The sequence below is a fragment of the Callorhinus ursinus genome, unplaced genomic scaffold, assembly GCF_003265705.2.
Source record: "Callorhinus ursinus isolate GAN/ISIS: 27379988/994484 unplaced genomic scaffold, GSC_fseal_2.0 scaffold13, whole genome shotgun sequence".
Lineage (NCBI taxonomy): Eukaryota > Metazoa > Chordata > Mammalia > Carnivora > Otariidae > Callorhinus > Callorhinus ursinus.
In genome coordinates this window covers 37,430,765-37,458,292 of record NW_027397075.1, presented here as the reverse complement: position 1 = coordinate 37,458,292, position 27,528 = coordinate 37,430,765, and the positions used below count along the sequence as shown (strand labels likewise).

At 50.8% G+C, this 27,528-nt stretch overlaps 1 protein-coding gene across 2 annotated transcripts in view; it reads right to left on the bottom strand.

The window, feature by feature from the left end:
- Positions 1-2,387: 2,387 nt before the first annotated feature.
- The window catches only part of LOC112828572 (protein FAM163A), a 71,135-nt gene continuing 45,994 nt past the window's right edge, over positions 2,388-27,528 (bottom strand). For both annotated transcript variants that reach the window (XM_025877735.2, XM_073899427.1), the window contains exons 2-5: positions 10,486-10,577; positions 7,303-7,324; positions 6,159-6,273; positions 2,388-5,587 (exon numbers count right to left, since the gene is read on the bottom strand). In XM_025877735.2, coding sequence (XP_025733520.1) covers positions 5,180-5,587; positions 6,159-6,251 — 501 coding nt within the window. In that variant the 5' untranslated portion in view covers positions 6,252-6,273; positions 7,303-7,324; positions 10,486-10,577 and the 3' untranslated portion in view covers positions 2,388-5,179. The remainder of the gene's footprint in view (positions 5,588-6,158; positions 6,274-7,302; positions 7,325-10,485; positions 10,578-27,528) is intronic.

The window sequence follows — 27,528 nt, the reverse complement described above, 5'->3', positions numbered from 1 at the left end:
ATAATTCAAACATGAATGGTCACAGAGGTTCTGTTTGGGGCTTTGGGCACAGTGGTGATGGAGGCACAAGCTTGTGAATGTAATTAATGCCACTGAGCCATACACCTCAAAATGGTGAAAATTACAAATGTTCTGTTATGTATATATTTTACCACAACAAAAAAAATTGCAAAAAAAAATTATACGATATGAACCTCTGCTGGCTGACATTGCTTTCCCTCTGGTCTTCCAGCCATTGACCTGATGGGGAGAGAATTGCTCCACACCTGTAGTGGAGAAGGCCCTTTGCCAGGGGAGGGTCCCTGGAGGGCCCACGCCGCTGCATGTGACTACCCAGCATGCACTATTCTCAGGCACAGTGTTAGTATACCCTGACTCAGAAAAAAAAATCTTTTCAAGATGTAGAGTCACAAAACGCACAATAATATAACCAGGCACACACTGAAGTTTTATTTCTGCCCTCGTCTCATTGATTCCCCACTCCTTCCCAAAAGGAAAGCATTTTTATTAGTTTGTTTTTTTTTTTTTTTTATGTACCTTCCAATGTCTAGCTCAGGCACATCTTATATTACCATTTTTTGCCCTTATTTAAAATTCTCGATTCTTGATTTTTCTCTTTTGAGTTCCTCCTCATTTATTGTCACTAGCTCCTGACTCTGAGCTGGGGGGTAGTCTGGAGGGTGCTGTGTGCTGGGCACCCTGAGACACACTGTGAAGGGATGCCCAGAAGCCTGGTGCAGGAGTGTATATTAAGAGCTTGTGTGCTACTGGGTTCTCCACGGAGGGAAATGCTAGCCAGTGGAGAGGGGATGGCTACTGGAGCTGGGGGGCTCAGGTGGAGAAGGTAGCCGAACAGGGAGGAAAGAGGAGGAGCGTGGACCAGGCTAAGGAGGGAAGAAGGGGTGCTAGCTGTCCTTGTCACTGTTGTCTGGGACATGCTTAAGTCAGTGCCCGAAGTTCAAGGATTGTGGACCATTTCCATTGTGAGTATAGGGCTGGGGGGAGCTCCTGGTTATGCTTTGTCTTGTTGCTATGCTGTCAGGAGCCCCCGGCCTTAGATACTGATGGTTTGGCCCTCTTTTTTGGAAAACGATCAGTGACCTCTGAGCAGCACTTGTAAACCTGAGTCTAGAAAATGGGATGGAAGCAGCTTTTCTCTGAAGCCCCTGGAGAAACCTCAGGGACAGGGTAAGGTTTTGAAGATCTGGATTGGCATGATGCAGCTCATGGGGCTGATGGTGTCAAGGGTACCAAGGGCTGTGTTGGTTAGAGAAGCCCATGGGATTTGGGGTGATGGGCCTGTGATCTTGATCACTGCTCCTGTCTTCCCTTCCCTACCCGTTTGGGCATGGAAGGTGCAGTAAGACCTGAGGCCTGGGGCTGAGCTGAAGGTGCTCAGGTGTTACCCAGGAGAAGAATGGGGGCAGGGCTGTGACCCCCACCCGTCGCCTGGGGCTGCAGAAAGATATGGGGGCAGCCCCACCTCACAGAGATGCCGGGTGAGAGGTTGGGGGTGGAGTGGGCCTGAGCCACTTCGCAGGGGAGGGGATGGCTTGAGGTTGGGGTGTGTATGGTGATGACAGAGATCAGCTTCAGGGTTTCTGTTCCCAGCAGACAACCAGTGACAGAACTGTGGCCAAGGGCCACCAGGGCTGAGGGTGAAGTTGTGCCCCGTGGGACTCCCAGAAGGCCTACAGGGGCAGAGCTGCCCACTGCCCACCCAGCTGTAATCAGGGCTCACAGTGGCCCTGAGATGGGCAGAGGGTGTCTCTGTCTCTCTCAGACCCACGCATGGGCCCACACACAGATCCACCCTCATCCTCATCTCCCCTGGATGCTCCCTTTCACACATACATTCCCTTCCTCTCCTGGTCTGGCAGAGAGGATCTGGTCCCCAAACTCCTCTTCTGTCCCCTCCCAACATGCAAGGGCTGGCTGTGTAACGCTCTGCTCAGGTCTCCTCGGGCTTCAGAGGGTTGGTGATTTAACCCAGAACTATAGGTGGGGCTACCACAGGCCTGGATGGTGAGGGGGGCAGGGAGCAGGGCTGAAGCCTGGGCTGCTCCCCAGTGAGGCTCCCTGCAGTGGGCTGGGCCACTTCACCTCAGGGGCGGCAGCAACTACACTTCACGTCCCCTTTCCCAACAAACAACCCATCTTCCCTGGGCGTGAGCTCTGATGGAGGCAACATGGCGGATGGGACCTGTTAGTGTGGAAGCAGGAGGGGAGAAGAAGCTGGTAGATTTTGGTGGTGACAATGGACATTCTGGGAAATAAAAAGGAGCATTCGCTCTTAAATCCGTGCCTGGCTGCCCCCTCCTCGGGTGAATAACAGAGGATTCTGTGGGATTTCTACTTCAAATTCCTCATTTATTTGGACATTCACTTGGTTGTGACTCCAAGTTATCAAAGATGCAGGATGGGAAATCTGTAGCAAGAGCGGTGACGTGGAGGTGGAGACAAGATGGCAGACAGGAAAGTGTTCCCAGCTTCTCCTCCTTCTCTTCCTGTTAGGGTACGATTTGAAAAGTGTCCAGACAGTGTCCCATGGGACAGACTCCACAGGGACGAAGTGTGCAGCGCAGTTGAATGGGTGAGCTTCCTCTTCTGTAGGTAAGGCCCTCCCCGCGACAGGGGGATGGACAGGCAATCCGGAGACTGTGCCCTGCACGTTGTGGGGGTGTGTAGGGGAGAGCCGTGGCCCATCATCTCTCCAGTGTCCCCAAGCCCAGATTTCAATGTGTTGACAAGATCTAGGCTGGGAAAGCTACAGGATGACAGGGGACTGTTTAAGATGCTTTTCATTCAGGGACCTCAATAGATCAGAGCCAGAAGCAGGTGATAGCCGACAGGGCTGTCTTGATTTCGCCAAAGGCAAGAGGAACAATGTCATTATGTTTTGGTGAGGAGCCACCACCCTTGCTGTGGCTGATCAGCTGTGGAATTCCCGGGCAGCAAGGCACAAGGGCTGGTCGTCAGGAGGCCAAAACAGCTGTCAGACCCAGCAGCTCGTGGCAAGGGGGGTGCGCTTGGCCCAATAAGGACGGGCAATGGGATGGCGCATGTTAAAGTTGCTGTCCCACACCGGTGCCTCTGGACTGGGAGGCAAATCTCATGACACCCTGCTTAGAGCTGCCTCCTGCTGTAAGGACCTGTTACTATCTGAGATGCCCCAGGAGGAGAATCAGACAAACATGTTTGCTTTTCACCGAACAATTAAAATTGTTTTGCCTGCTAAACCTGTATTTCACGGTGGTGGCTCAGTCCTCAACACACATCCACGTGCACTGGATCAGGCCATTGGCAAGTGCATCTAGCCCCTGCCAGGACTCGGGCAAGGAAAAGCAGTGTGGCCGGCAGATCTTTTCAGGAAGTCCTGGCTGTTTCTTAGGGACCGTCTGGGCAGGTCTCCTTTTCCTGGAGAATATGGGGTCTCAGAGAAGATAAATGACTGGTCCTAGAGCTAACGAGTGACCTCGGTGTGACCAGACCCCAGGTCCCCTGATTCTTCACCGGGTGTGCCCTAATTACAGCTGAGATGCAAGGTGACAAGTGCTCAGACAGAGTGAAACAGGAGGTGTGGTGAATCCTCTCCTCCCCTCCCCTCTCTCCCAGATGCACCTGGCCCTTTCTCAAATGCAAAATCACGCTTTCCGCAAAGGGGCTAGCACTTTCCCTGCCCCACCCTCTGCGGCATGCGGTGACTCAGAAGTGCTGGGGGTTATGTATGTCCTTAGAAGGGGGAGCGGCCACCCCCTTAGCGTAGAGGCAACTGGAAAACTCATCAGGTGCACTTCCTCAAATGGCATTGGGCCACAGCGGAGTTCTACGTGGGAAGGGAGGGCTGGGCTCGGGCAAGTAACAGGCCCTCACTGGAGACTGGGGGGCTGGGGGGGGTACAGCGGAGGGAGGGTGGCAAGCATGGAATCCAGGAGTGGGGGCCGCTGTCCCCGGTGCAGTGAAGTCGTCCAGCTCTATGATGATGCTGCTGGAGGCCCAAGTAGAAGGCTGGGCCTCTAAAGGGGGTACATGGCTTCAATGCTGCAGCATTGTCCCCCCGGAGACGGCAGGCTCCCCCTGCACCAGCCAGCTGCTTGCTAGGGGACTAGCTACCTTAATCACCTTCCACTCATGCTGTCTGAGGGTCAGATTTCCCTTTCTAGTCCGTACATCAGAGCCCCTTCCACTCTGCAGCTCCCAGAGACCGCAAAGCCCCTGGTGTGTGACGTGTGCGGGTGGCGACAGGTGTGTGCCCACCTGAGAACACACGCACCCTCACAGCACCGCTCTCCCATGCAGCGCTCAGGGTGGCAGAGCGGGGCCCCAGAGACCATCAGCAAGAAGGTCTCATCCGCCAAGCTGCTCAGACTCAGTAACAAAACTTCAACAAGGTTCTCCAGCAGGGGCAGCTGGTTCCAGAGGCAGAGAGAGAGGATTTGGGGGGAGACAAGGTTAGGCTTCCCTTTTCGGTGCATTCCCCACAAGTAACCTTAGGTCACGGCCTTCCGAGTCCACTCAGTGTGTCCCACGAGGAAGGGGAACGTAGCGGGTTCCAGAATCAATATCCATACTGGAGCAGCGACAGGGACTGCAGTCCCCATGATCATCACATACAAAAAAACTAGCTTGTGAACTGGGTCTCGGATTCGGATTCGTTTTAGCAAGCAGGTCCCGAAGAGGGGGACACCTTCCTCTCCCTTCTCAGATCCGCGGCGCCTTATCTCTCACCTCTCCCTGCGCCCTCAGTCCCCTTTCTCCTTCCATCGCCCAAGGAGGCCCCCCACAAGAAGGCCTTTGCTTAGCTTTCCCTGCTGTTCTTCCGCTCAGCGTCCAGCAAAGCTGGGGGGAGCCAGGTAAGCAAGAGGGGTGGCGGCAGGGCTGGAGCTGGGGGAGGAACGTTCCAGCACAGACAGAGGCACGGCTGCCCACACATCCAGCCAGCCCCCACCTCTGGGCCTGCCCTGGTTCTCAATGACTCGGCAGCTTGCATCCACTGTGGAGCAAGAAAAGCCAAAAAACAAAAACAAAAACAAAAACAAAACCAAAACAAACAAAACAAACAAAAGAAAACCACTGAGATTGTCCTTGTGGGCTGTTGGAGGGGTCCCCTGCTGCCCCCCCCCGTTGTTCCTGCCGGGACAGCAGCGTCGGTATGTGGAGGGGTCAGGGGTGAAGGGGGTTACACGTCTGTACTAATAGCCCTTGGATTGGTGAAGACCTCGCGCCCAGAGCCTGGCCACGTCACCGGGTAACTCTGGGGCACTGCCAACTTGAGGGGTGGGGGTCCCCCTTCCTTGTAGTATGTAGGAGCGAAGGAGAGCCTCTCGCCTCCGCCCCCATTGGGCACCATGTCAGCCGTCCGTATGTAAAAGGGGGAGCTGTATGGGGAGCAGGTGGTGCAGTGGCCGGCCACCACCCCACATGGCTGGCCGCAGGGCTCGCTGGTGAGAGGCGCCAGGCCACCTCGGCCGTCCAGGCCTTGGGAGCTGCAGGCATTACAGCTGGGGCCTCTGGGGTGTGGGGGCAGGTCGTGCTCCTCCTCCTCGTCGTCTGCATCTTCGGCTCTGCTCTTCTTGCAGCAATAATACTGAGGGGAGAGGGGGGGAGGGATGCCTGAGGGCCGGATGCTCCCCTTCGGGTGTACAAAGGCACCGTGCCCCTTGCGCACCGAAGACCCTGCGCAGAGAGCTTTTTGGTGTTGGGACTGAAACTCAACACCAGACACCCACGTTCCACCAGTATGTATACTCCCAGCCTTGCCAGACCAATGCCTTCCCTTCTCCTTCCCCTACTTCCGTGGGCGTTAACTCCAGGCTGTGGTTGAGAGAGGCAGGACCTCCGTGCCACATTGAGGACAGGGCTGGGGTCGCTGGGAGCAGCTTTCTCCTAGCCTCTCCAGAGGGGTGCCCCTTCCCAGCACTCCTAAAATCTCAGCTGTGCCAGAGACACAACACAATGACCCGATATCTCCCCGGCACGGCCTCTTTGGGGGACCCCAAAGTGTACAGAATGTGAGAGACGCATGGCTCCCTTCTGGCCACCCCCGATTCCCAGCCCCCCACGCCTCATGGCTTTGAGCTTTGTCACCCTCGAAGTGGGCCTCCAGTTTTTGCCCCGAGATTGGGGACATGGTCTGCTGGTGGCCCCTGGGGACTGACCTGGAGCCTACAGTAACACAGGACGGCAATGATGCAGAGGAGGATGACCGTAGCTAGGATTCCGCCAGTGATCACAACTGTTCCCGCTGTCATCCGCCCGACGCCCCATCAAACTCTGCAAAGACGTGTGCGGAGAGGTGAGGGGCAGCCACGCCGGGCGTGGGGCGGGGAGGTCCTCCTGGAACTTTCTACACACTTGGAGGCAGGGGGGGAGCCTGAGGGCAGCTGGAACAGGAGGGCCACGAGCACTGAGACGCCAGGGGCTTCCTGAAGACCGAGCGAGGCTGCGGCCTGGGCCCGCCTAAGCCGGGGGCGGGGGGGGGGGGGCCCCCCGGGGGGGGGGGGGGGGGGGGGGGGGCACCACCGCGAGAGGGAAGAGGGGAAGCGGAGCGCTAACGGACAGCATCATTCTGCTCTCAGCTTCTGCTCAGTTTCAAAGGTTCTTGCTGTGCCTTTCTCTCATTCTCCTTCTCTTCACATCCTGCTCAGCAGCCCCCCGCCCTCACCCTTGAGGCTCCATCCGAGACACAAAGACAACAGCTTCCTTTCCTGGGGGCTTAGTCTGTGGCACTGCCCTAAGCTCTCCCTGCTTATCTCAGGTAATCCTCAACATACCTTTCAGGATGGTTATTAATTATCCCTGTATCACACATGATGAACTGTGGCTTCGACTGGTTTGGCTGAGATTCTACCCAGCCTGGCTCACCCCAAAGGCCATGCTCTTAATCACTGTCCTCTAGGGCACACACAGCAATGGACTCATTGAGCCCTGGACTCAGGTGCAGGGGACAGGGTCCGAACCTCCAGAGTTCCACCTGGTTCTGCCCTGGCTCAAACCCACACTCCTTTTGGGAGCATCTCTGTTCTCTTTCCAACTCTTGTGGAAGACGAGGGCAAGGTGAGCCCAGAAGGTGTGGGCAACAGGCAGCATTCTGGCTCCTGGACGGTGGTGGCGAGTCTAGAGAATGGTCCTGCTAATGGGGGTAAAGCTCTGGCCTGGGGCAAACTCCCTCTTGGGCACTGAATGGGGACTTCCCAGCCCCCCCCCCCCAGGCACATGGGGACGAAGACTGGCCATGCCCATGGAGCAGGAGGGTGGGAGGAGCCTGGGCATCTTGAAGGAAGAATGACCGTGAGCACTTACGTTCAGTAAAGGGAACAGTGACCTGCAAGACAATAAAAGGGACAGAGCTATTAGAAGAAGAATGTTACCCCTGAAAAAGGCCCCAGGGGTTAGATTAGTCCCTAAGCCCCTTCTTCCCACCCCCACTCTGCCCTCTTCACTGGGAGCTCTGTCACCGACAAGCCCACAACCTCCCAAGTCAGCCTCCGGCTCTGCCTCCCACTGCTGCTTGACAGACATGTCACTCAGGTGTCCCTGTGGGATGTCAAACTCTGGCGTCTGGTGTGATAGCCTAAGTCATCACCCTCCTTCCAAATGGATGCCCCCCCCCCATTAGCGCTTCCACCAGAGTAGGCTGTTCATTACTCAAAGGGCAAGCGGGGCTGGATCGCAAGCGGCAGTCCACTCAGGAAACTGTAGGCCCTGCTGTGTTCACCTGGCGGAAGGGGCACCTTGTTCTTCAGCCAGATACGTCTGCCCCTCACTGTCACCGTGCACCTTTGCCCTGCCCCACTGCCTGCATGCTCACCACCACCTTATCTCCCCTCCTCACCTCCCACTCTCCCCCTCCATGAAGCCTCTGTCCACCAGGCAGACCCAATTCTTAAGAAGCTCAGAGCCTAGTGATGAAAAGACACTTAACATACCTTATGATAAGGCCTAAGACACACAGAGCAGGAGCTGTGGGGACACAGAGGAGGGAGCGACTACTACTTGGGGAAAGTTCCCTGGAAGAGGTTATGCTTGAGTTGGGTGCTACAAGCTGAGTGGGAGCTTGCCCAGTAGACAAGGGGAGAGGGCAGGCTGAGCAGTCCAGGTGTGTGAGATACCCTGATGGCCTCCAGGAACCGTAAGGAATCTGGAAAGGCCGGGTAGGGTAGGCACCAAGTGGGAGAGGCTATAAGCCAGGCAAGGATTGGCATTCAACTCTCTCGGAGGCCACAGGGGTTCCTGAAGGGCTGCATGAGCCCGCTTTCTCCAGCTGTTTAGATCCTGCCCACCCTCCAGCGCTTGAGAGACCCCCCCGGCTCCCCCATCGTGGCGCGCTCTCTCTGGATTCCCACAGCAAAGCCTTTCCATGGACCACTTTCCAAACCCTCTCTTGGTAGGATGCTTGTCTGCTTTCACGTGGGAACATCGTGACTCCTCCAGTACATGAGAAGTCCCATGCGATCAGGAGCTGTGTCCTATAGGGCTTTCTACCCCTGCAGCATTGTACCCAGCGCCGACTGAACGTGTTTGCTAATCCCTCTGGCCTGGCCGCACAGCACGTCCACCGGCCTGACAGTGATGACTCTGATCCACCACCAGGGGGCAGCAAGTTGCATCGCTCAGCTCCCATCCCGTCTTGCAGACCTGAGCATCGCTGTTCAAGTCCAATTTGACTGACTTTGCCCAGATGCATGGTGGGCCGTGCTTCAGGGATTCGCTGGGCATTTGTGGGGGGATGGGGTGGGTGGGAGACGAACTTCAGCCTTGGGAGAATGTGTGTGCCTTCATTACAACATGCCGTCACTCTCCCCTGCTTGCCCTGCATGCTCACGACGGAGGGCCATGTGAGAGACAGAGAGGCCCTTGGAGTGACCTGGAGTTGAAGGCAGCAGTGACTCACTCTACCTGCAAGGCTTGGCCTTGCCCCCTGAGATGCTAGCCTGTTTTAGGATACAGGGAATGAGGAAGCTATCTAAGAACAGAGCCCTCCCTCCTTCTGACCTCCATGCCTGGCCTCCCCTTTTTGGGTACCATGCAGCGGTTCCACAGAAGTGGCCTGGAAAATAGGGGGGAGGCATGGCAGAGGCGCACATCTGAAGGCCCATCTGAGGCCCAGCTGTGCCATTTAGCAGCCACCCCATCTTGGAGACTGACCTCCTTTCTCACTTGTAAAAGAAAGCTTAACAAAAAACTCAGCTTACCAGTACGATTGTGAGGGAAAAGCGAGATTCGCATATGCAAGAGCCCCTTGGGAACTCTAAGAGATCCTTCAAATACAGTTATTTGCCGGGAAAGGACGGCCCAGACATTTTAGATGTCGGCTTCAATCTGGCCTTACAGTCAGAAACCCAGAAGGCGCTCGTAAAGGGCACGTGGGCAATGCCCAAGTCCCCACCACCTTCCCTACAGACCCCGTACTCATGGTACAATCTAGCATTTAAATTCCTATATCCAAAGGCTCCTATTATTGCAGGTGGGTTCATTTTCTCTCTGCAACTAGACGCAAATGATCACAATAGCTGCCTGAATCTAAAGAGCACTCTACAGTCTACAACGTGCTTCCATTTCCATCCCCTCCTGGGACGGGCAGGTTCCAAGATGGCCCCAAATGAGCCCTGCCTCTTGGAAGTCATGCCTCGTGTGCTCCCCTTCCCTTGTGGGGGGTGCCATCTGCGACTTACTTCTAACCAACAGAACACAGCAAAGGTGAGGGGATGTCACCTCTGTGAATAGATTATATAACATTCTGAGCACCTTTTTGCTAGCCAACTCCTTCCCTTGCTGGTTTGGCTGCAGCAAGTTGCCGCGTTGGGAGGCCCATGTGCCCAGGGACAGGGGGTGGCCTCTGGCCCTCAGTCCAGTGACCTAAATGGAACTGGACAATCAACAGAAGTGAGAGCGGAAGCAGGTACTTCCCCAGTCAAGCTTCGAGATGAAACTGAAGCCCCAAGACACCTTGAAGGCAGCTGATGACAGACCCTGAGACAGTGGACCCAGTGGACCGTGCCTGGATTCCTGACCCACAGACACTGTGAGCTGGTCAGCGTGCGTTGTGTCAATCTGCTAAGTTTGCGGGAGTTTACCATGCAGCAAAAGATAATGGATACGCCTCTGAACCACGCAAAAACCCCACATGCAGGAGAGAAAGTCGGACCTTTAAGTGACTTGCCTCAAGTCATAAGATAGCAAGTGTCTGAGTCAGGACCCAAGGGCCAGTGCCGTGGAGTTTCCATCCTCCAAAGCTGCCTTCTGCTGAGCTTCCTAAGGACAGGAGCAAAAGGTTCCCTCCCAGGGCCTGGCAGATGGGCTCCGTGGTGGCCAAGCCAGGGACCAAGGGCAGCCAGAGAGGACAAACCCATTGCCAACTAAAGACTCCTGGGGCCTGCCCTCTGTGACCACAACTTTCTGGACCTCACTCCCCACCAACATCCCTCCCCACCCACCAGACACCTTCTCCTGGGGGGAGAGGGTCAGCCTGCACCTCACACGTACGTGAAACAGCTGGGACAGCGACGGCTTGGTCACGCAGGCTGCGCCTGAGCAGATAGAGGTTGGGGGTGCGTCATGGCCAAGGGCATCAGTTCCTGCCAGAGAAGAGAGGGGAAGATCAGTGAGAGCTGGAGGGGGAGGCCGAGAGGATGGACAGACCCCGAGACTGAGTGGATGCCCCCCAAAGGGCCTTGTTTGTTGGCTTCCATGGCTGCCTCAGTCTCTGAGGCCCCCAGCCTAGGAACGCGAGGACAGGCCCTATACGACCACATCCCATCCCGTTCTTGTTTCCTTCGCTCAGTGCCATTGTCTGGAACCCACAGCCCAACACGGTAGCAGGACGCTGGGCGCGAGCCTCTGCCTATTCTGGGAAGTGAGGCTCAATGCAGGGAAGGGGGGTGGAGCTACCTCTTTCACACGCCCCTGGAGAATTCTGGCCTATCCCCTGGCAAACGTGTCCTTGTTGCCTGTGCGGCTTTTTCTCTCTTTTTTCTCTGGCCCCACGCACCTCTTTCCCATTCCCTTCTGCAGCCTTCCCTGGGCCCGTCCATATTCCCAGCGCCCACAGCCGCACATTCCTGGCCCTCACTCCAAAGTCCCGACCTCCCTCAGGACAACATGCCAACAGGACAGTCGGATGAGCACATTCACGCTGGTGTGCTGATGGAGGAGGGGGCAGCAGGGTCCTACCAGGACATTCAGGAATTCAGTGGAGGCTAATTCCTGGGAGTCCCTTCAAATGAAAATTCTTTAAATATCCACTCAACCTGATCTACAGGAGAGTCTGGGCCTTATACTGGGAGTAGGAGAGTGAGGAGAGCTCTCTGGTGAGGTTTCGCTCTGCTCATTGTCCTGAGGCGAGAAGGCCCTGCTGGGTGTCTTTGTAGTGGGGAGGGAACCCAACTGATAACTGGATCCACAGAGCCACCTTCCACAGGGATGGGCTCTCTGCGGCAGCCGGAAGCTGGAGGTCAAAGGGCACACTAATGTCTCAAGGCCTGGCACTGGTCAGTGTTCAGCAGGTCCCAGGAGCAGAACTCTGGGAGAAGCTGAAAGAGCAGATGTTCACCTACAGAGTTGGCCCATCCCCACCTTCACCTCCCCTCTAGATCTATGCCTAAATGCCTGGGATAGGTCTGGAATGTTCTGGGCACTTGGGCTTTCTTTTCTCAAAGATGTTCTTACTCTCGTTAAAATGGAAGTCATAGATAGCTGGATGTCCGAGGAGACTCTTCCTATCTAAGTTTTGATTCAGATGCCAATTGATAGAAACCAGAAGACTAACGTGCGAGTTTGGGACAGGTCCCTCTTCCCCAGCCACGTGCAGAGGAATATGCATGGGAATGTCGAAAAGTCTGTTTCAGGATCCAGGAACCTTTCTCCCACTTTGTAAAATACAGATGGGTCACAAATTTGGTGAAGATCTGGTGCGGAAGATTTCCCTCAGCAAGTTGTTGCTGAGCCATGAATCCCCCCACCCCCAAAGGGAGGAGGGCCGTGGGTCTGGCAGAAAATGGCTGGCTGTCCTGAGTCTGTCCAGGAGGGCCAGCCAGAGGCGTGAGAAGAGCCTAGTCCACTAGGCTGGAGCTGGACATCCAGATGCCCAGGGGCTGAGCAAGGAGTTGCAGGAGCTGCCTGGGACAGGGTCGATGTGTTTGCCTGGGGTAAGGGAGCTGCAGGAGAGAGGGGCCCAGCTGGGAACCTCAAAAAAGCCCACAAAAAAATATCCACAAAAGCAAGAGCCCCTCTGAAGCTTCCCCTGCTCTCTAACTGGTAAGAATTCCCCATTTCAATCTGGCAGCTCGCGAAACAGAGCTCTTGGGGGTGGTGGGAGGAAGGGAGGAGCTGGGGAGTAGAGACAGCAGAGGGACACAGCGCACCGCCCCAGCAGCTTCCAGCCCGAAGCAGATCCAAGCTGGCACGGAGAAGAATCACACAGTGTCAATTATTCAATGACTCCGACTTCTCAGTTGAGACTGTAGCTACAGCTGAAAGGTACCACAGACTCTCACCTCAGAGTGGGTGACACGCAATGGGACTGGCCCAAGTTTTTATCTAGGGGCAGGGGAAGGTTTCTTCCACGGAATACATTCTAAAGTAAAGGGATGCTCAAAGAGAGAAAAAAAAAAATCAAAGTTGTTCGTTGAGCACAAATCATGCAACATGCTTGTTCAACCTACCAGTTACTTTGAAAAAAAATGATCCGTGGAAATGGAAGGACTCTGAGAGATCTGGCCCAGGATCTCTTTTCTAGATGAAGAAACCAAGTTCAGAGAGGACACGTGACTGGCTTAACCACACACACCAAGACAGAGACAGAGCAGCAGAGCACTGGGAGTGGGGCCCCCCGGCCCCAGTCCCGGCCCTGCCATTAGGCTGTGGTCTCTCCCATACTTACTTCACCAGGTGCTAAGGCGTCCCCTGAAGCAGGGTCTTCCAAATTATCTTGACAGTAACAATCACCCAAGTCAGGTGTTAAAAAACAGAGATTCCAGACCTACCAAGGCAGCATCTCCAGGGAAGGGGCCCGAGAATCTGAGTCTCACCATCTGGCCCCTTTTAGGAAATGACGTAGGAATGAAAGTCTTTGGGAGGATCTCAGGCTGTAGGCAGCAGGGGAGGTAGGTGACCTCGCAGAGCCTGGGGCATCATCTGCTGCCCAGAACGCTGGCTCTGGATTCTGTGTCCTTGGGGCAAGCGGACCAGAAGGAAGGAGGAAGAGGGGAGTGCGGGAGAACTGTAGGGACGTGGCAACCCTGCATGGGGGGTGGGGTGGGTAAAGAGGTCAGGGATGGGGAATCTTAAAGGCCATTCTTCCCCGAGAGGCTGCAGGGAATGAAAGGCCACCCGGATAGGATGTATTGGGAAGCGAGGGCCCCACTGCCCCCGAGGCCAGGGGTCCGTGACTTCAGCTCACTGAGGCGGGGCCACCTTCTCCCTGCCTGCAGGTTGCTGGCAGGCAAGACAGCCACGGCTGGCAGCAGAACGAAGAATTAACGACTGGCTGGCCCCTTGCTCCCTGCGCAGCCCCCTGAGGAGCACAGGTTAATTGAGTGGGGCCTAAGCACCACTGATCTCAATTTCTTCCCAGGCAAGTAAGCCTCCTCCAACCATTTATGAACTCATGAAATTGACACAGCCGGTTAGCAGCGGGGGAGACCCAGAACAGGTCTTCTTGTCTGTTACCAGTCTTCCTAGCCTGCAATCCTCAGACCAGGTCGGCAGAGGAGAGGGGAGGAAGGGGTGCCTTGGACTTCGACTGTGCCCGTGGCCCTCCCCAAGCCCACATCCCCGGGAGGAGGGTGTGAAGAACGGCAGCCAGATGGGCTCCTCTGTCCCCCGTGGGCAGCCACAGCAGCAGAGACGCACGCACCGGCTGAAAAGCGGTCTCTTCGGGGACGTACAAGGAATCCTTGCAAATCGGCAAGGGAAAGAAGGGACACTTGTCGTAAGGGGCAATGAGGCTACCAGGAAAGTGAAGAGACGCCCAAACTCACGGCTAATCTGAGGAATATGAACTGACACCACAGTAGGCTCTCACTTTACGCCGGAAGGACCGGCAAAAATTAGAAAGCTGGCTCATGCCCAGGGTCGGAGCCACCCTAGGAATTTAGGGGCAGCGCTGGTGGGGGCGAAGCCAGAGCAGCCCCTGAGGGAGAGATCCGTGTCCATAGTCATGTTAAGTCCGCACATACCCCCACGAGCAGCAATTCTGCTCCCGAGTCTAGGTCCCCAAACTTCTCAACGCATCTGTGAGGGGTCATGTGTGAAAGATGTGCATTGCTGTGTTGTTTATGGTGCAGGGAACTGGAAGCAAGCTCCGTGATCATCATGGGGGAGTGGAGAAGCAAAGTCAGGTAGATGCCATCTCACAGGATAATGCGACTGTCGAAAGCACTGGACCAGAGAAACAGCAGTAAATCTCAGCACCGCGCTAAGTAAAAAACAAATAAACAAAAAGCCAAAAACAGAGCGAGCTGCCTAATACTGCCTACATAAATTTAAAATGCAAGCGTACAGATCAATAATTCACATTTTCAAGAACACATACTAAAAAATGGGTCACATTAAATGTTAGAATGGGTGCCTATGGAAGAAGGATGGCATGGAGAGGAGCAAAGAGAAAAGCATATAAAGCAAGAGAAGGGCCTGGCACAGGCCCAGGATGAGCGATAATATATGGAATATGATTAACTTCACCTTCTGCACCTGAGGTCCAACGTGAACAAAGAGAAAAGAAAGCAAGGGGCTGTTACCACCTCCAGGAAGCGTTCCGTGATGTACTTAATGCCGCACATTTTTGTTGAGCCTCCCTCTCTGTCCCCAGGTAACTATTTGTTCATACACTGCTGCCCTTTGGGTGTACTCTGCCTCCTTCATTCGATTACAGACCATCTGAGGGCACAGACTTGGAATCCTGTGTCTTCGTAAAACTCCACTCCAGCTGCCTTGGTGTTCTGCACATTCTAGACACAGGAATGACCAGCTCTAATGGGGAAGTCGTTTTGTACGCAGGGTGCAATCCCAACACACAGCCTTGCATTCTGGGCTCATCTGCTGTGGACAGTGCAAGGAGCACTAAGGTTAGAAGTACCAAGACTTGGGCTTCGGTTCTCTCTTCTATACTCCCTTGGGTGCCTTTGGACAAATAATGACCTCCTTGAGGTTCACCTGCAAAATGAAGGTAAACGACACACCTTTCCTTGCATGGGGAGGATGATGGGAAGGGTGATGTTATTTTATTTATTTTATTTTATTTTTATTTTTTTATTGTTATGTTAGTCACCATACATTCCATCATTAGTTTTGGATGCAGTGTTCCACGATTCATTGTTTGCGTATAACACCCAGTGCTCCACGTAGAACGTGCCCTCCTTAATACCCGTCACCAGGCTAGCCCCTCCCCCAGCCCCCTCCCCTCTAGAAAGGTGATGTTATTTTAAATTATGCCGTCTTCTGGAGAGAATGGGTGTTGTTCCAAGGACTCAGGGTCCCTGTGGTCCTCTGTGCCACCAACAGAAGGGATAGCCCTTCATTCTCACTTGTCCCTTGATGACTTGACCATGCCAAGGTTTGGGAGTAGATGTGGTAAGAGCTGGACCACCCGACACAACAGAATGAGAAGAATGTATTGAGGTGGTAACAGGTGTATGGTAACAGGTGGACCAAAGAGGGTGGGATAAGGAAGAAAAGGGATCCAGAAAAATTGGCTGAGACTGGGGGGGGGGGGGGCGGGGGCTCTGTTGAGTCTCTTGGCCAGTTAAAAATCCCAGCAGTTAGTGCAAACGGCTTTTAAGATCTGGGCGGTCTCTATGTTTTTTGTGTTGTCCTCTCAAATTGCTGGTGATTCCTAAATGTGAATGATCTTTTTCTCATTTGTGGCAATCAGATGAAGGGGCTGAGCTCAGACCTGGGTGCACATCGGTGGAATGCAGATGACACAATAAGGACTAATTCGGCAGACGAGGGTTTGAGCAGGTCCTATCTAGATCCTTAGAACACATGACCCCAGCTCCGATATGAGTTATGCCTCAGGTAACTCATGTGAAAATAGTTTGTCTTTCTCTTCCGTTCTGGCCTTGACCTGCCTTTCAGATACAACATGTCCCTATGATCCCTGATCATGACCTTGACTAGCATTCCTGCTGGGATCTTTGTGTCTCAACATGATACTCATGGAAAACCTATGTCATTCCCCTTGCTTATTCTTTACCTACTAGTTATTGAGCACAGAGCCTGGCATTGAGCCCCACCTCGGGAGCACAAAGATGATGAGGCTGAGCACCCTCAAGAAGCTTACAGGGAGTGGGTGAAGAGTAAACAGTAGGAACATGGTCCCAGGACCCTCAGATGGAGGGCCTGCGGTCATACTGCAGTCCTTATCAGAGCCTGCAAACTCCCTGGAGCAGGCAGAGCTGCTTGTTCAGTGTTTGGGGTCATCAGTAAACGTTTGCCACAGATAAACAGCCAAGATGGGGGGCCCTGCTCCTCTCAGCCCAGGGCCGACCCAACGGTGTCATCTGCATCCTCGATGCCTCTCTCAGAGGCGAGGCTGAGCCACCTCTTCCCTGTCTGGGGACGCACAAAGACGGACCCCTTTGCACGGTCCCTCGGTTAAAACTGCGCTGGTCCCAGAAGAGCAGTGGGCGCAGAAGGGGTCCCACCTGTTCCAGCTCACAGCCTTCCCTGAGCTCGCCTCCTGCAAACCCCAGCTGCGCTCATAGTCTATAGACACTGTGGGTCTTAATTGTGAGTCATTTTCGATGGGCGGAGGCTATTTTGTACAGGTGACCCTTGTCTCTGCAGCTCTTGGAATCAGGATCCCTGACCATATAGATGTCCCCTCCCTGCTTCAGAGAGACCAGAGCAGAGGCCGGTACACTTCTTAAGGGTGTGGTTCACCCTGGACTTGGCTTTGTTTCCCTTGCTGCCTTTCAAAACAATGTTCCTTACTGCTTCCAGAATTTTCCTGGGTTTCATCTTGTCTGATCTCCAGGCATGGCCTTTTTTGATTTCTTTTCCCGAAAACATGAAGTTCAGGAAAGCCACCCACACAGCTAATTCAGGAAGAGTGGGAGCACCCTGCCTGCATCATTCTTCCACGAACGATGTGGCTCCTGAACACGCACGGTGGCCCATCACTGTGCCCCCCTCTTCTACCCCCCCCATTCCATGCTCTTGCCCAGCCTGACCACTTGCAGGAGGGAAGGCAGCACCATGACCTGTGTCATGGGAAGGGACTGGCTTTTCCTTTCCGCGAGGTGCATTGTTCCGCACCAAGGGCTTGGATTTCTCTCCTTCTGTATTCGATGTCTACTGCTGTTGGGAAGGTGTTCTGAGGCCCCCAGGCAGCAGGCCTCCAGCCCGATGACGGCTAAGCTGGCTTGTTAGGGAAGGCAAGATGCATCTGTAGGGTTTGTTCCTCCTCTCTAGCAAGATGTCAGCGGGCTGGAAGAGATCCCCGTAGGAGCACAGGCCACACAAGGGAGGGGGAGCTTGGTTTTTGAGGCCAGACGGTGATGAGGAGGGCATGGCATTGGAACTGGGAAGGCAGCCGGAGGGAGCTAGCCTATACAGGACTGGTCATGGACCGAGGCATCAGAGCAGGGCAGGAGGAAGTGGGAGGTTTGCTCAAGGCTTTCCAAGGGGGCCAGGAGTTGAAGTAGGGATAAGATTATACCAAGGGAAATTCAGACCAAATCCAAGATGAATCTCACAGGACATAAGCAAGTGTAACAGAGATGGGGAAGTGTTGACCCTTGTCCCACAGGGACGCTTGGGAGCATTACAGAGCGGGTGGCCTCTCCTGCCGTCCAGTCCAGGGGACCAGGCCTCTTCCTACACCAGCTGAGGCTGACGGGGCCAGACTGAGGGCAGGAGGATGGTGGGACATCTGGGGAGGAACGAGGCGGCTTCTGGGTTTAGAGACCTTTAAAAAAGGCAGCAGAATGTACTCAGAATCCTTCATCATTTCAGAGAAAACATTCTAAAATGGGCAAGAGAGGCCCAAGGAGGACTCTCAGAAGTCCAGGAGCAAGGCGATCAGGTGAGGGAGGTCGCAGGCCTTTGCCGGTGTGCTGGGCGTGCGGCATGCCAGGGGGACCCACGGGAGCCCAAACCAAGGGCTTCAGCGAGGACTCCGGGCAGGACCCCATGGGCAAGCCCAGCCCAGAGGGCTGGCAGAATCCACAAGGAAGGCACGCGACTGGATCAGAACAATACCATCCCCTCGGCCACACGGACTGGAGCTCCCTGCTCCAACCCCGACTCAGTGAGCAGGGATGGGGAGTTCACGTCCAGACGTGTCTCATCCTCAAGTCCACGGCACACCACAATATATATGGTTCCTGCTCCACGTTCTGGGTCTAGTACTTCTCAACTAATTCTTTGGGTGTCTTTGTGAAGGGCCAAGTTAAACTCCTCTAGAAACTGACCTGCTTAACTATCAGAGTCAATATTGTAGAGGGAGTAAAACTAAGGAACCAGCATCTCAATGAATCGTATTTCTGTCTGAATGACGTGCTCAGATTTCTCTGGTAGTGGTGGTCTTGTGGTGCTTCTTTCAGCTGAATCTTTATCCCTTTGTACCTTGTAGATGAGGTCAAGGAAGCTTTCATAGATTCTACACTGCAGCTCTTAACTCTTCCCCCAGAAACAGAGATTAAGGACAGGAGCCCAATTTCATCCCCTGGCACCCAAGGGCTGAGGCAGGGGTGGGGTGCGGACTGCACGTGGCCACCTTACCCATCGGGGGAGCTTCTAGAACAGGCCGATCCAGATCAGCCAGAAAACAGGTTAGGAAGATTAGGAAGAGCACCTTTACACTTTTTTGTGTGTAATAGGAAAACATGTTAAGGTAGAATGTTCGTAGGTTCTCTCCTCTGCTTTCTGCTAAACTGTGTCTACCAGCTCATCTCCTGGAGTGGGCAGATTTGGGGTAAAAGAGAGGCTGGGAGGTCCCATGCTGTTTGAGTTTATGTGAGCTAGAAAGGTCAGAGTGCCGACCTGAATACACCTGGACAATGAGAGGAGAGGAGGAGAAAATCCAAGAGCCAGCATGAAAGGCATTTGAAAAGCATTCTGGAAGGACAGAGAGAAGAGGTGGCCACCATGTGTGTGAGATCCTGGGAGAGACGAAGATGGGGGAAAGAGGATATTTTGAAGTTTTTTATATATTATGAATATAATTTCTCCCATGGGGATCTTCCCAAAATGAGCAATCAAGATTTAAATTGCTTTCCAAATATGTTTTTTTTTTTTGCATATTGGATTGGAATTTCCTGGGATGAGACTCCTTGAAGGGACTGAGACTATGGGGTAAATTTTTCTTTTCTTTTGTGGGTTATAATCATAAAGGAAGATGATTTGTCTAAAGAAAAATGATCAGTAGCAATTTCGTTAAATCAGTTCCACTTTTGATAAAGTCGAAAAGCATTTACAAACTTCCAAAATGTTAAGCTTGTGTGTGTGTGTGTATATGTGTGTATGTGTGTATGTGTGTGTATGTGTGTATATGTGTGTATGTGTATATGTGTGTGTATGTGTGTATGTGTGTGTATGTGTGTATGTGTGCGTGTATATGTGTATGTGTGTATATGTGTGTGTGTGTGCGTATGTGTGTATGTGCGTGCGTGTGTGTGTGTGAGTGTGTGTGTACACGTGCTTGCTTCTGGAGGGGCACTATGCAGCTTTCCTCAGGTATCAGAGAGCTCTGTAACCAGAGAGGTTAAGGACCACCGAGTGAGATGATGTATAGAAAAGACTATAAAAGAGGAACGGGATGGCTAAGAAGACAGCAGCTCACTAAAAATAAAAATAAAAATAGAAAGGAAAGAAGAAGAGGAAGAAGGGATGGGAGGAGGGAGGGAGGCAGACTCCTGTCTTGGGACCTACAGGTAGAGGAAGGAAGAATCATTAAATTTAAATCAGCTATGCGTGGTCAAGACAGGATGTCATTTCCACAAGCAAAAATAAGCCAAACAGAGGGAAGAAAGTAAAAAGACACAAAGAAGTCAGGGATTCGGTAGGAAACAAGAATGCTAAACAGCTCCTCAAAATGTTCCCAGCAGGTGACCCCTCTGGGATGAGCTGACCGTCCCCACTGACCTGTGGCCAAGACAACAGCACACATCTGGGTCTCTGACATTTTTTAACCCCCAAAGGGGATATTTTAAAAAGACCTCCTCCTATGTGAGTGATCACTTCTTAATTTCATACATTTTCCTACTTGTTATTTTGTGCTTTTTAAAATCAATTTCTTTGAAAATTACCAATTAAGCAAATCATAATACTTATGGTGTCATAAATACTATAGATATTTGTCCTACTATGGACTCCTTTGCCATGCAAAAGTTTAAAATTTTTAGGGAGTTAAATCTATCACTTTTTCTTTCCTACTTTGCTTAGGAAGTTTTCTTGCACACAAGTTGATGTCAGGGATTTCTCATTTTTTAAATGTAATTGTTCATCCAGCATGGGTCTGGTTTTATACTCTAAAGGTTTCAGTTCTAGTATTTTTTTTAGACAGGGAATCAATTCTTCCAGTTGAACCTAATTTTCTTAGAACTAAATTATCATCTTTACGCACATATTACATACATATTAATTTTAGATTTATTTATATACAGATCTATGTGTGAATCTGCTATTCAGTTCTACTTACCTATCCACCTACAATTATTAATAAACCCTACTGTCTTTATTAAGTTGCCTCATAATAAATTTTAATAGCTGCTAAGACTATATTTTAACTTTTTATTGAAATGCAACATACAGAAGGTGCACAAGTCATAAAAAAGCACCTTGATGAATCTTCCCACATTGAACACACCCATGTAAGCTGCACCCTCGAGGCCTCCCCTGGAGCTCAAGCTTATAGGTCTGCTTGAACCCCAGCAGAACTCTGCCAGATGGCATGTGAGTACAGACTTTCCCAAGGCCTCTAGCTCCTTTGTTGCTGGCTCTTGGGCTACAGCTTCTTACAGGATGGCTTAGGGCCTCGGAACAGGAAGTCAAGGTAGGGAAGATTGTCGTGGAGGGACTATGATGAGAAAAGAGATGGGGGCTCTGTTCTAGGGCTTTTCTACCAGAGGAGCACTGAACTGTGTCATCTGTAAATGAGCAAAAGGGAAAATCTGAAGCCTGTACCCTCACTGTTTCTTATCAACAGCAGGAAGAGCTGGTCCATTCCCCTTTCAAACTCTGGTATCCAGGCCAGTGTGATGAGGAGGATGTGGGACATAGTCCCCTTGAGAGAGTGAGGGGCCGTGGGTGAGGGCCAGGGGGGCTGCTTGCTTCCCCCTTACAGAAAGCCACCAGGGGAGGACACCCAGTCCCAAATCAGAGCTGCTCTGGGTAATATGGTAAAACGGGATTGTTTTGTAGACAGGGGAATTTTTATGGGTGATGCCGTGTTTAGGAAAATATTTTTCTTTCTTAATTTGAGTATAGACTGAACTGTCTCTGAGAACGATGTGACCTTGGGTATGTGGTATGAGTGTGTGTGTGTGTGTGTGTGTGCATGCACACGTTTGAACCAACACTAACCCTCTGGAGAACTGCGGTAGGCATCTCTGCACATGGTGTTGCCTGAGAGAGACAGAGAGAGAGCCAGACAGATATGGAATGCCAAAACCCAACTATGACTGCTCTGTCCCAAATGCCTGATGGAATTCAACACCGACTCGCTCAGACTCTGTGAAATAAACTGCTGGCATACTGTGTCCTTGCATTGCCACAGAGGAAAAGGGAACAGACCTGAAGGAACGACCACACTCTCTGAGTCACGGATTGAAGAATGGTCCCCTCCGAGAAAGAGAGACAGAAGAGGAAGAATGGAGAAATAGCTTGCTTTCTGTCCCTTTGGATTACAGTATTGAACTGGCCAGACTCAATATCCACTTAAATTTCCTCCTCCCTGCAGAAGCCTCCCCTCTAATTATTTCCAACCTGCCTATCAAATGTGTTACACACTCGAGCCTTGGGGGCGGGGTGGTCAGAGGGATGAGCCACGAACGGTAAGGGTGCATTCGTTCTCCACCCCACTATTGCATGGAGGCTAATGTAGCAGAGGCAGCACAGCATGAGAAGGCCAGCGACCCCAGAGTCCGGGGAGAAGAGCCACTGAAATGGAGCAGCTGAGAATAGCAGGGAGAGGAAGAGCAGCAGCGTACCATGAGGAGATGCTGAGGCTAGTGGCGGCCTTGTGATCGGATGTGGCCAGCTTCTGTATTTATTAAATTTTCTGGAGGAGGTGGGTGGAGAGGGGAGAGGAAGAAAGACAACATTTGGGTAACAGATAAAAGAAGATGAGCTGAAAGTTGCCTGTCTATAACTGTCACTTGTTCCAGCTGGTTTACCCCCAAGGGTCATTTATGACAGCTTTCTCTCTCTTCAAAAGACAGCTTTTTCAACATCTCGAGACAGACAGCATCGCGTCAAGGCCCTTCATGTTCTGCTAGCTGCTGGGGCAGAGAAATCTCCAAATCTGGGACCTGGGCCTTGCACATGGTAATGTAGGGACTCAGGGTCCTCCCATGTAGTGACTCTGCCTGTAGCCATCCAGACAGAGGAAGAATGGGCGATCACTGCAGGAAGGGTTTGGTGGGCCAGACTGGGAAGGGGGGGGGGCCTGTCACTCCCACTCACATGCCATTGACCGGCCATGCCCAACCACATGGGAGGCCGGGAGGCATAAAGGGGCTACGTGCCCAGGAGGAAGGAGGAGCACAGTCCCTAACTTCTGATCTACCTTTTTTCCTTGGCATTACCTCTTTGCACTTTTGCTCCAAGAATACCGAAAATGTATGTCGTTTCCTAGGTAAGCCATTCTCTCTCCTATCTCTCCATCCTTATACATACTGTTCCATCTTCCTAGGCCACCTTCTCCACCCTGATTTATTTGGCAAATTTCTATTACTCCTTTAGGAATCAGCTCAAGAACCCCCTCCTTGACTCCTCTAGGCAGATTGTAAGCCCTTCTTATTCTCTATCTTATGGAAACCTCCTTTGCAGCACTGGCATGATTTATAATTCATAATTTATCATTGTTATTAATTGTCAAAAAATCTGCCTCCTTTGCTAAACTGCCAGCCCAAGTGCAAGCAGGAATGTTGTTTTTACCTCTGTACCTGCCTCGCAGAGTGCCTAGAACAAAGAGGACTCAGTAAACACTCACTGATTGAATGAACGAAAGAATATCTCCCCCAGTTTTCTTTTTTCTTCAGGCTAAATGTTTTCATTTCCTTCTACTTTTCCCCAAGCGGCATGGCTACCAGTTTTTCACCATCCTTGTCTCCATCTTCAGAATGAGCTCCAATTTGTCTACATCCTTCAGAAGATGCAGAGCCAAGGATCTGAACAGGACACTCTGGGTTTGAACTGATTGGTGCTGATTCACTGGGCTGACTTTGCCCCTTTGCTTCACAGTAAATCCACAGCAGGTGGGGGACCGGGCCTCAGCTATGGTCATAGACCCTTCTTTCCCCTTGGAATACTTCCCCCTAACCACGCACATCTACTATTTCACCCAGTAATCATCCATTCTAATAGACTATTTTAAAGACCTTAGAGGAGGGATGTTAAGTTTAGATGTGTGAGGTATTGCTGGGTTATGTGAGACTCTGAAAGTTATGCCTGATGCTTGTCTGTCCATAGATTGGGGTGGTCACTTCGCAGCAGATTTTCTTTCCTAGTGGGGAAATCACTTAAATAGCCTCTTTTTGTCACATAAATACAAATGACTGGTGTGGTAGATGGGGTGCAACATCTATTCTATCCTCCTTCTTGCCCATCTTATTGCAAGGCCAAGGCCGGAATGCTAAAAGTGACATTTTCCAGACTCCCTCGTAACTAGGGTTCTGGACATGATGTAAGTGTAGCCAATCAGATGCACTCGCATGAGATTTGGGAAGTGGAAGTAAAGCAGAAGCTGCTTTTCTGCTGCTCTGCTGGCAAGTGGGCTTATTAGACATGGAGTTTTCTGGAGCAGGGTTATCAGAGGTCTCAGTGTCTCTCAAGAGGCAGGGCTAGTGGTGTCTATTTTTTGCAGTGGTGGATCCAGCAGGATCTGTGTGGCCCGGAAGCCAACAGTTGTGGTGGCAGCTTCCTGATCTCTGGATTACAGCTAAGGCCATGTATAGCTATGGCCAGCAGCTACCATCTCAGCCTCATGATCCCTCAGCTTCCTGACATGGTGCTGTCATCCCAGGAGTCACCTGTAGGGGCTCAGCCTACATCCTGCCCCTTAGATCTTCCAGTGATTTGTAAGCACCTAATCCCCTGTATTAAATACACCTCTCTGGAAACAGCTGAAATGAAATAAACCAAAATAAAGACAACTAGAAAAAGAAAAATAATTTTAAAAGATAGAGTGGGACGCCAGGGTGGCTCAGACGGTTAAGTGTCTGCCTTCAGCTCAGGTCCTGATCCTGGGGTTCTGGGATTGAGCCCTATGTCAGGCTCTCTACTCAGCGGGGAATCTGCTTCTCCCTCTCACTGTCCCTCTGTGCTCTCTCTCTCTCTCAAAAATAAAACCTTCAATAAAATAGATAGAGTGGCTTCTGTTTTTTGCAACCCAACCAAATGAATAGGCATCCACTGACCTCCAGGAAAGGTAACCCAAACCTTTTGCAGTTTGATGAAAACTGTACCTCCTTTCATGAGGCCACAGCTGAAAACTTAAGATATGAATTTGCGTAAGGGTCCCAAGATTCTTCTGAGAAGGCAGAAGCCAAGACTTTATCTCCTTCTCCCCAAGATTTGAAGTTAAGGAATCCTGTGGAGTGGCCCTGACCAAGGTCTGCTGGAAGAAAGGAAGGGGGGGGGGGGGGGGGGGGGGGGGCAGTGGGTATCTGTGAAGGATTCAGGCTTAACACAACAGCTTAACAGTTGTGGGGAAATTGCTCGTCCTGAAATGTCACCTGGCTCAGGCCAGAAGCCTCTCCTTATCCAGCTGCCTTAGCATAGTATGGGGCTTTGGGGGACAATGGCTGGATGGGAACCAAGAGATATTTAAATTGGTACCATGGCCTGTTCACCACATCAGCAGGGAGGACTCTGCCACAGCCATGGACATACATGTTCAATGGACAATGCAGAGCTAGCATTCAGTATTACATCATGTAACATCAATCAATGCAAGAAGACTCACGAGAATTTCTTGTTTCTTTCTTGATCTTATACCTAGAAACAGGAGTAGCCTCCTCTGGGTTGAGTAAGACCCTTAAGGCTTGAGGGAGGAAGGGAAGAGAGGTCTCAAGAAGGAGATATGGAACTTTCAGCCAATAAGAACATTTGAGGGTCGAGCAGTTAATTAGAGAAATAAGAGTAATGAACTCACTTGTATCCCAAACTGGTGAAGTGGGTCATCCAAGTTATAGGCAAGAAGAAAAACCTGACTACATTCAAAATTCACACTTATGTATGAAAGAACTCAGAATAAAAATTGATGAAAAGATAAATAATAAATTGGGAAAGTAACTACAGTAAATATGACAGCATATTTTGATGATAAAAGAATATATTAAGATCAAATAGGTAAACGACCAAAGCACAGAAATGGAAGTTTACAAAGGATAAAGTAAATTAATAACCATATGTAGAAATATCCAATTTCACTACTAGTCAAAGAAGTGCAAAGTGAGACATATTTCTTCCTTCTACTAAATTAGGGGAAATTATAATACCTAGGGCTGATTAGATTGGGGTTTAATACTCTATATTGCTGGATGAAAATTTGTAAAACTCCATGGGGAAAATACGCGGCAATATTTCTTTTAGAAATGTACATAACAAAGGCTTCTAGCTCTAAACAGCTGAGCAAAAGTCTGTATCTTTCCTACCTCCCAACGTCTCATTGAAATAATAGAAGACATATGAAAAAATAACCTTAACAGCAGCCCTGGGAAACCAGAATGGTGTGACTCCAATTGCGAATTTCTGGATAAGATGAAGCTGATGGGAGCAGATTGATGGTGAGCCCCAACAACCCATGACCCCCTAACAGATGGCAAAGAGGACATCCAAACCAAGTGGTTTTCCTACCAGAGCTCTGGCATAATCCCAATATCAGAGGCACTGGACCTTGGGAAAGAAGATAGCTTTAGTCCTTAAACTTGGGCCTTCAGACAAACTAGCTGAGCCAACCTCTCCCCCTACTGCCTGGGCTGATGACTTGGGCACTTGCCTGTGGGATAAACCTTAAGTTTAAGGCTCTCCGAATGCGGAATTTCACCTCAGGAAGCTCCCAGAACAGACACTAAAGTTAGATAAACAAAGGAGTACCCCAGTGATCAGGAGAGACGGACAGCCACTAAACCCAAAAGTTAATGACTTATTGTTCATCTTCCTAGTAATCAGGAAATGTAAATTGAAACAATAATGAAGTAGCATTATTTGCCCATCTGATTGCCTAATATGTGAAAGGCTTGATAATATGCAGTGTTGTTGAAGGTAGGGGGGTACAGGCCCTCACATGCACTTGTTGGTGGGGTATAAACTAGCAGAGCCAATTTGAGGGCAATTTGATAATATGTGCCAAAATTTGAAAGGCACATACACTTTGCCCCAGCCAATTCTACTTCTAAAGAACCCATCCATAGAAATACACATGTGCACAGAATACAGGTACAAGTACATTCCTTGTATTATTTGTAACCGCAAAAACTTGATAAATAGCCATCAGTAGAGCAAAAGTTAAATGAATTAAAGTTCTCCCATGGAGTTGTTAAAGAGAATGAGGTAGAGTAAGATTCTATTTGCATTAAAAGTTGGTGTATGAGGGCACCTGGGTGGCTCAGTTGGTTAAGCATCTGCCTTCTGCTCAGGTTATAATCCCAGCATCCTGGGATCAAGCCCCAAGTCAGGCTCCCTGCTCAGTAAGGAGTCTGCTTCTCCCTCTGCCCCTCTCCCTGCTTGTGCTCTCTCTCTTTCTCTCTCACTCACTCCCTCTCTCTCAAATAAATAAATAAAATCTTTTTTTAAAAAGTTGGTGTACGAGATTAACACCTAAAAATGTTCATATTGTTTGATGCAATATTCCTGTTTCTGGAAATATATCCAGAAGGAAATGATCCAAAATAAGGAAAAAGCTAGAATCAGAGAAAAAGTTAACTTGTAGTGTTATTTATAATTGAGAAAAAAACTGGAAACAAGCTACATATCTAGTGATAAGGAAGTTATTTGTTTATGCATAACAGTCAATGAAACATTGTATAGTTATTGAGTTATAATTATGAACACTTTATCCTAACATGGAAAAACATTTAAGAGGATAAGCTTGGACATAAATTCATGTAAAATATGATCACCGTCAGGCAAAACATAGAATATAAATGAAGAAAAGAATAGACTATATGGCATTGAGCTGGGGGTAGAAATGATGTATAAGGACTGTAGATGATTTTTTCCTTTACTTTTATCACTTTCTCTAATGCTGTTTTATAATAAAGTCTTATAAATTCTTTTTGTTGTTCTATAAATCCTCTTTAGATGAATTCTTATTTGCTTTTCAGTAATTCTAGTTACTGCGATGTCCCTCCTCCATGC